An 8,971-nucleotide genomic window follows, 5' to 3' on the forward strand; every position below is an offset into this window, starting at 1 on the left:
GTTGTTACCCCCAACATCACCTCTAGACTTTCATATACACCAGGTAAAACCAGGAGATTTGACTCTTTACCTTTACACCAGCATGGGAAGATCCCTTTCAGGTACTTCTAACAACTGAAAGAGTGTTCAGGACATGCTTCTCAAGTCAAAACACCAGTAGAAGCTCCTCTCTTGGAGGAGCTGGACCCTTGGTACAAACTTGGACCCTGGTACAAGGACGTGACCCTTTAAAGTTAACCTTCAAAAGATGATTTAATAATAAATGGCCAAGGGCAAGACTGGACTGACCTCTGTGTTTGTCACCACAGAGACTTTTGCTGCAATCCCTTGGGTGTTGAGCAGTGGGAATATAAATTATACCAGACCTTGACAAAAGAGGAATAGGAAATGATGTTCTAAGACTCTGGAAATTGCTAGGTGGAGTGTCACGGCTTCTATGCTTCATCTCTATGTCCCAACAGTGTGCTGTTCTAGTGCACAGAACTGAGGAAGCAGGTATGGACACTGAGGAGGGCCATCTTTGTTGCCACAGTTCCAATCTGAGGTTTGCTTCATCTGAGCAAGCATGGATGGAACTGCTGATGGGAGGCAATGCACATAGGTCTATCTACAACTTACTTTTCTTGAGTTGGAGGAATGATGGACAGCAGCGTGAACTGACAACTCAGGAACTTTTAAATAGATTGAATTTAACACTGACCTAATAAAAGACTGATTAATCTTATTTATACCTACTTTGCAAAAGGAGTCAGTTTATACTGACCAGACTGGATAGGTAAATCAAGGTCTTCAGCAAAAAAGGGACAATAAAAGGAAAGGGTGGATTGTGAGAGATGAGATGATATTTTGCTGAAGCCAAAAGGTAATTACATTAAAGAATGAAAGTTGTTGGTTCTATGTGTTGTTGTTTGGATTGTTTGGATTTGTTTTGGTTGGTTTGTTGAGTGTTGCTGTGAGCTGGGAGAGGGTCAGGGTTGAAGAAGTGATTAAAAAAGAAGTAGAATGAGAGGGGAGGGGACCATAAATCGGCAGATGACACCAAGCTGGGAGCATGTGTCGATCTGCTGGAGGATAGGAGGGCTCTTCAAAGGGTCCTGGACAGGCTGGCTGGATGGGCAGAGTCCAATAACATGGAGTTTAACAAGTCCAAGTGCCAAGCCCTGCACATTTGCCACAACAACCCCTGCAGTGTTACAGGCTGGGGACAGTGTGGCCGGACAGTGGCCAGGCAGAAAGGGACCTGGGGCTGCTGGTGACAGCAGCTGAACATGAGGCAGCAGTGTGCCCAGGTGGCCAAGAGAGCCAATGGCACCTGGCCTGGATCAGGAATGGTGTGGCCAGCAGGAGCAGGGAGGGCATTGTGCCCCTGGACTCAGCACTGGTCAGGCCACACCTCGAGTGCTGTGTCCAGCTCTGGGATCTCAGTTTAGGAAGGACACTGAGTGCTGTGTCCAGCTCTGGGTGTCTCAGTTTAGGATGGACACTGAGTGCTGTGTCCAGCTCTGGGATCTCAGTTTAGGATGGACACTGAGTGCTGTGTCCAGCTCTGGGTGTCTCAGTTTAGGATGGACACTGAGTGCTGTGTCCAGCTCTGGGATCTCAGTTTAGGAAGGACACTGAGTGCTGTGTCCAGCTCTGGGTGTCTCAGTTTAGGAAGGACACTGAGTGCTGTGTCCAGCTCTGGGATCTCAGTTTAGGAAGGACACTGAGTGCTGTGTCCAGCTCTGGGATCTCAGTTTAGGAAGGACACTGAGTGCTGTGTCCAGCTCTGGTGTCTCAGTTTAGGAAGGACACTGAGTGCTGTGTCCAGCTCTGGGATCTCAGTTTAGGAAGGACACTGAGTGCTGTGTCCAGTTCTGGGCCCTCAGTTTAGGAAGGACACTGAGTGCTGTGTCCAGCTCTGGGTGTCTCAGTTTAGGATGGACACTGAGTGCTGTGTCCAGCTCTGGGTGTCTCAGTTTAGGAAGGACACTGAGTGCTGTGTCCAGCTCTGGGTGTCTCAGTTTAGGATGGACACTGAGTGCTGTGTCCAGCTCTGGGATCTCAGTTTAGGATGGACACTGAGTGCTGTGTCCAGCTCTGGGTGTCTCAGTTTAGGAAGGACACTGAGTGCTGTGTCCAGCTCTGGGTGTCTCAGTTTAGGAAGGATGTTGAGATGCTTGAACACATCCAGAGGAGGCTACGAGGCTGGTGAGGGGCTGGGAACACAAACCCTGTGGGGAACGACTGAGGGAGCTGGAATTGTTTATCCTGGAGAAAAGGAGACTCAGGGAGGACCTTATCACTCTTCACAACTCCCTCAAAGATGGCTGTGCTCAGGTGGGGGTTGGTCTCTTCTCCCAGACAACAACTAACAGAACAAGAGGACACAGCCTTAAGCTGTGCCAGGGGAAGTTTAAGTCAGATGTTAGAAAAAAATTCTTCACAAAAAGAGTGACTACACACTTGGAATCATCTGCCCAGGGAGGTGGTGGAGTCACCAACCCTGGATATGTTAAAAAAAAGACTGGATGTGACATTTGGTGCCATAGTTTAGTTCATCAGGGGGAGTTAGGTCATAGGTTAGACTAGATGATCTTACAGGTCTTTCCCAAACGAATTCATTTTGTGATTCCATGAAAAGTTGGCAGTCAGGAGAGAATGGAAGTTTCCGAGTACCCATCCAATGGGAAAGAGGACAGGGACTGCTCCAGCCAAGAAAACGGATTAAAAACCCACATTTTCTCGGAGGGTGTGCGTGCTCATCTCTCGAGGAAGGGAAGTGTGCACCTGGCTCAGCTGAATCATTACTAATAGTTTCTTTTGTGTGGTAAATGTAATAGATAAATTCGTGTATCAAAGATTTGGTCTATTGAAAAGCTACTCCAGGGCATCTCCGAGATTCCAAGACCTGTGGTGCAAGCTGTGAAACCACAACATTTGCAACAGAAATGACACCACGGACTGGAGATTGCCCATTCATCAAGGATGGGCCTCCACTTCACAGCTGCTCGACAGCTGTGGACAGGCAGAAAGGGATGGGGGATCCGAAGGATGACCAAATCAGCACCCCAAAGATGAGATCCAGGAAGACTATCAACGTCCTTTCATACCTACGGGGAACCCCTTTCAAGATTTCAAGACCTTGCTTGGAAACAAAGAAACACATGATTATTTGGACTTTCAATGGACTTAGCCTCAAAATAAATAAACTGCATAAAACCATGCACCGAGAGCCGGTGGTGTGTGGCTGAGGTTGGATGGTTCCGATGTTACTGTCACTCTGCCCACCCAGCATTCAATCGATGTTGTCCAAATTTATTGCGGCTTTTTAATTTTGGTTTTTTTGAAATTTGCTAAATAAATTCTGTCATTTTGAATTGGCTTCTTATCATTTATAACATTTTGCTTCGACGATTTGTCCCCATTGAGTTGTATCTAAAAAGTAGTGCATTTCTAACACCATGGAGATGGAATAAGGTAATCTTTAAAGATCCCTTCCGTGTTCTGTGATTTTGCGACCGGGCACGAATGCAGCACCCCCATGGGCCTTCTCCCACCGGGAGCTGCTCCGGTCCCGGGGTTCGGGGGTGACCGGACGGGAGGGATGGAGCCGAGCAGCGCCCGGGGCAGCGCAGCTCCCGCCGGCCCGCGGCCGCTGGCACAGGGACACGCCGGGAAGGCCAAAGGGAAAAGGGGGACGATCCGGCGCTGACGGGCGGCGTGGCCCCGGTGCCGGGGCGGGCCCGGGCAGGGCGCAGGCGGAGACGGGCCCGCAGATGGCGGCGGAGCGGGACGAGCAGCCGGGCCGCGGTGGCTGTCCGTGCCCCGGAGCCGCGGCGGGGCAGCGGGACACGGCCGGAGGGCGCCGGCGCTCCGCTCTGCCCGCTCCTGGGCGGGGGCTCACGGAGGAGGCCCGGCGCCGCCTGAAGCAGTTCGATGTCGGGGACAAGTTCTCCCGCCTGCCGCTGCCCAGGGCCGCCGTGCTGCTGCCGCTCGTGGTGCGGGGGGACCGGCTGCACCTGCTGCTCACCGTCCGCTCCATGCAGGTACCGGGGGCCCGGGGAACCACCGCTGGGCGCTCTGCCGCCACCTGCGCGCCCCAATCCGCCCGGGCTCGCAAGGGCACGGCCAGGTGCTTTTACACTCCTGGGATTCTGGGGTTTGCGTGCCAGGAACATGCCGGCTCCCCGGAAACCCGTGACGGGAAATGCTCATCGCCGAGTCGGGAACGATTGTTGACTTAAATAAGGAAACTGACAATGCAGTGCAGCTTTACTGAAAGTAAAGAGATTTTTCGGTCTGTAATTAATATTACTCTTTTCTCCCTTTAATGCATAAAAGGCAACAACCTAAGGCTCCCAGAACTCTTTCGCCAACATTTTGTTTCCTTTTACAGCTCCTGTTTTCCATCCCTGTCTCACATCAACTGCCTGTACTCAGGAATTACTTTTTTCTGTTGCTGGGTCTTGCTTAAAAAACCAAACAATCACCGTTGCATAGCTGACAACTGATTGTAAATATGTTCTTTACTGATCCATGATGCACAAGCCTACTACTGGAATGTACTCTAAGCTATCTCAGAAATAACTTACTTTTTGAGACAGTCAGGAGGGGACAGAGTCTTCGAAGCAATAAGTAAACAACTATTAATTTATAACAAGTCAGCTGAGTGGGGTGCGTGTCTCCCTGCCAAGAGGCAAAAACACACGCATGCGCTTCGACAGAACGACAATATTCTGTACCCCTTCGGGGCTGGGGTGGTCCCTGTCCCCGTGCCCATTGAACGGCTGCCCAGGAACTTACACTCTCTCCTGACTGCCAGTTCTTCTCATCCTTCTTCCTGTTTTGGTCATGTCTTCAACCCTGCCCCTCTCCCAGCCCACGTGTCCACCACCACCCAACAGATGAAGCAAAACACATCCCAACTATAGATAACAACAAATAGGAATTAGAACCAACCATTTTCATTCTTTTGCTCTATAGCCTTTTTGGGCTGAAGCAAAATGTTATTTCCTCCTTCACAGGTACTTTATTTAATTGTGTCTTTCTCTGTGAAGTTTTTGCTCTTAGAGTATTTTAATCTTGCTCTACAAGTTGTCTGTCTGGATTCATCTATCAGTCATTTACGCAGACAAGATGATGCAAAATGTAAACTTTGACATACTAAAGCAGAAGTTCCAGTATGACTTACACAATGCTGTACAGGTGCAGTGTATTTCTGATAGTGAGTGTTTATGGATTAGCAGGGGATAGGCTCAGCATTTTCTTAGGTAGCTACTCTTGCTAAAGCACGTTTCTTCTGGTCTGCAGAAACCTTAACCACCATTTCCAGCTTCTTCAGCTTGATAGACAAAGGGGTTCTGTAATACCAACAGGCATCCATGTGGGTCCAGTAAGAAACATAAACCTTGTTATATTTACCAGTAGTACTCCTTTACACTCTAGCTAAGAAGATCACCAGGGGAAGTGTGCTTTCCAGGAGGTAAAAGCGAAGCCACTGATAAAGATGATATTGACACTGCTCTCCGAGAAGCTAAAGAAGAAGTGGGTCTTCAGCCAGAGAAGGTGGAAGTCATCTGTAGGCTGATGCCTGGAATTGATAAAGTAAGTCAGCATATCATTACAAAGTAAGTTTGGGTGGTTTTCTTTTGTGAGGTTGGCGGTGACCTTTTCAAACCTGTAACTGCCAAGAGGCGACGCTTCTTCAAGTGTGCAGCCCATGTGTCCAGCAGAGCCCAGGGAAAAAGGGTTCTTGCTCTGGTATTTGTGAGACCAGCTTTGGGGCACCAGTTAGTGGTGTCTGGAATACCACACAGACAGTGCTGCGCTGGTGGGAATTTAGCAGACAGCCATGAGCAGTCAGGGGCTACAGCACGTGGATGATGAGCAAAGAGGCTGAGAGAGGTGGGCTTGCTCAGGTTGAAGCTACCAGGGGATTTGGCTGCTTTCTTCTCCTGGGTGGTCGTAGAGAGAATGATACCAGAACTCTTCTTGAGGCAATGGACACAGCAGCAACATGGACGTTTTGATGAGATACAAGAAAAAGATCTGACCATGAGGTCAGCCCAAAACTGGAGCAGATGTTCCTGACAGACTGTATCATCTCCATCCCTGGAGCTGTGCAGAGCTCACTCCCAGCAGGCTCCTGTACCCTCACAGACATCTCGTTCAGTGTCTGCTGACTCCAGGGCTGTGCAGATGGAGAGGGACCATCAGAGGGGATGTGCACCGGGATTGTGTAGAGATAGAGACCTCTAGCAGGGAGACACCCAGAGGTGTCTTTGGAGTGTAGGTCACCATTTGTAAATTAACAGGTTCTCAGTTTCAGTAGCAGTGTTCAGTGTTAAATAGGATCAGTTTTCCCATAAAACAGAGGAATTGCTGTTTCTGAAGACTGTTTTTGTTCACCAGGTAACAGTTTATTACAATGCCTCCTGTTTTTCTGTCTCTTAGCAATATCCTCTTCCCATTAAAAAAGGCAAGAACTACTTTGGAAACTGTATTGCAAAAATCCTTATTTAACTTCTTAAATTTTAATTTCTGTACAGTTACCCTTAAAGCCACACAGTTCAGAGGCAGTGTGTAAAAAGGATCAAATTTTCCCTGTTTCTCAGCCAGTTACCTCCATCAGTAGGAGACATGATGGGAGTTTTGGACCACGAATATTGTACATGTCAGATGATGCTTTGTCTCCTCAATATATACATTCCAGGGGCTTCTGACATGGACGGAGTCTTTCCAAACTTGAATCAAATACTACAAACACTGTTTTGCTCTTCCTCCTTTCTGCAAAACAGTTGGTCTCTGTTAGTGTGAATAAATAGAACTAGGAATGTACCCTAAAGAACTTTGATGTTCTGTTGATGCAAACAATGTCAGTAGGTTTTGCCTTCCCATGGAAGAAAGGATTACATTTAGAATTAAAATGTCCATAAATAAGGTGTTTCAAAGAGTGTTATATTTTATGGCTAAATATATTGTGATAATATTTCTGCACCTATAGAAAACTACCTTCATACTCTGGAGAATTTCTATATCCTGGGAAAATTATACAGAAACATGATGAAGGATATGGAAAATCTGGATTAAAATCAGAATTTAAAAAACTAAATAAGGAAGACCCATAAGAAAGCATGCATGCTTTTTCACTTCTGTAGCAAACTGGCGAGCCTTTTTAGCTGCTATATGATTATACAGGATGAACAGAATATTTGTAAAATAGTTTTTGACAAATACAAAAATATGATGTCAAATTCTTTAAGTCAAATTAAATAGTTTGCCGTTAGGGGGACTAAATTGCATTGCAGTTAAAAATAGTTCATAGGCTTTGTGTACTCATTTTCTAACAATAATTTTTTTTTTTTAAATAATGAACATTTTTACTTGGTACAAATGTAAAGGTCTGAGAGTTTTGTTGATTTTTTTAAAATTTACCTGCTTATTAAGGGGTTTTTTTCTCTCTTTTTAGATGAATAACTTGGTGACACCAGTTGTAGGATTTATAGAGGATACATTCCAGGTCACTCCCAATCCAGATGAAGTGAGCGAGGTTTTTGTTGTGCCTTTGGAGTACTTTGTCAAGCCCTTAAATTACAAGACCTTCTCTTATAAAACCTCCTCAGGTTATTTAACTCGGATACACTGCTTTATATATGATGACCAAGAACATAAAAAGTCATTCAAGATATGGGGACTGACTGCACACTTTGCTGTATTTCTTGCTCTTGTAATTTTTGGAGAGAGACCTACCTTTGAAGTGGATTATGATCTTGACAACTTATTTTCATCCTCTGAGAATAACTTCATTAGTTTGTATGCATCTATATATGAAAGAAAGAAGAGTAATCTGTGACAACTTGGTCTGGCAATTAATTTATTTTGAAAGAGGAAAAAGGAGGTTTACTTCCTTTGTACCTATATTTTGAAAGCTAAACTTGAATTTCTTCTGAACAGGGAACTTCAAGTTGACATTCTCTAACTAGATTAATACAATTTTTCATCTCTTTTAAGAGCTGTGAGAAGCACACAGTATTTTTTGTGAAACAGGCTTTTAAAAGGTCTGTTTCAGTTCCTTCTCAGTTTCAGTGCCTTTATTCTGTGTGATCAGAGATACTTTCTGTAGCTTGCCTTGTCTATAATGAGATAATCCTACTTGATGTAATTTGTGTCTATTTGAGCTAACCTGTGAAAACTTTTGGGGGTCTGTCTGTCTCTTGTATATGCCATACATATGCGGACAAGGCGATCCATACAGTTTTGTGTGGTATCTTGAAGCACTTACAGAATGCACAATAAAAATACAAAAGGTTTCAGGTGCTTGCAATCTTATTTGTTTTGCTTGGGCTTGTGGAGGGAAGAGGGCAGGTTCATATGTGCAATGAATCTCAGTCAATTTAACATGTCTCACAAGGCAGATCTGTAGGCTCTGGAAAACTTAGGATACAGGCAACAGGACTGAAGTTTGTCCTCACCATCTTGTTACCAAACCCCACACAGCTGCTGGCAGGATTCTTCTCCAGGAAAGAAAAGTGGAGGTGAGAATTCATGAGAACAGAAATAGTTATGAGTAGTTGACCAGGCACCCTGGAAGTGTCAAACACGTCGTGTTCCTTGTGCTAGAAATCCTTGTTCCCTCATTGCTGCTGAACTAGCAGCTCATTCCCAGTGGTCAGGACTTTACTGCAAATGGTGACATTTTTTAAAAGCCCAAGTGATTTAGTCTGGCTTCCAGATCTGCTGCACAGCTCCAGGTGTCACCAGGCCTGAACAACTGATCTGAATCCCAAGATGAGCTGAAAGCATTCGGTGTCTCTTGGAATCCTGTGCCCGAGTGCAGGACTCCAGTAAGCTGAAGAAAACCCTCAGCTGCTCCTGTGGATGTTTGCACTTGCACCCTGCTCCAGTTACTAATATATGCAAGTGTGATAAATAAAAGCTGATGGTGGTTCCCGTGCACATGCAGTAATGTTGGCCCAAGTTTGCCTGCTTT

The 8,971-nt window shown here is 46.0% G+C and overlaps 1 protein-coding gene across 1 annotated transcript; it reads left to right on the forward strand.

Annotated features, from left to right (window-relative positions):
• The first annotated feature begins 3,747 nt into the window (after positions 1-3,747).
• Positions 3,748-8,291, forward strand: NUDT7 (nudix hydrolase 7). Its single transcript, XM_066328010.1, has 3 exons — positions 3,748-4,028; positions 5,428-5,586; positions 7,451-8,291. Exons 1-3 carry the CDS (start codon positions 3,759-3,761, stop codon positions 7,832-7,834), a joined length of 813 nt encoding a protein of 270 aa, XP_066184107.1. The 5' UTR covers positions 3,748-3,758; the 3' UTR covers positions 7,835-8,291.
• The last annotated feature ends 680 nt before the right edge of the window (positions 8,292-8,971 follow it).

This window comes from Sylvia atricapilla, chromosome 12, assembly GCF_009819655.1.
Source record: "Sylvia atricapilla isolate bSylAtr1 chromosome 12, bSylAtr1.pri, whole genome shotgun sequence".
NCBI lineage: Eukaryota > Metazoa > Chordata > Aves > Passeriformes > Sylviidae > Sylvia > Sylvia atricapilla.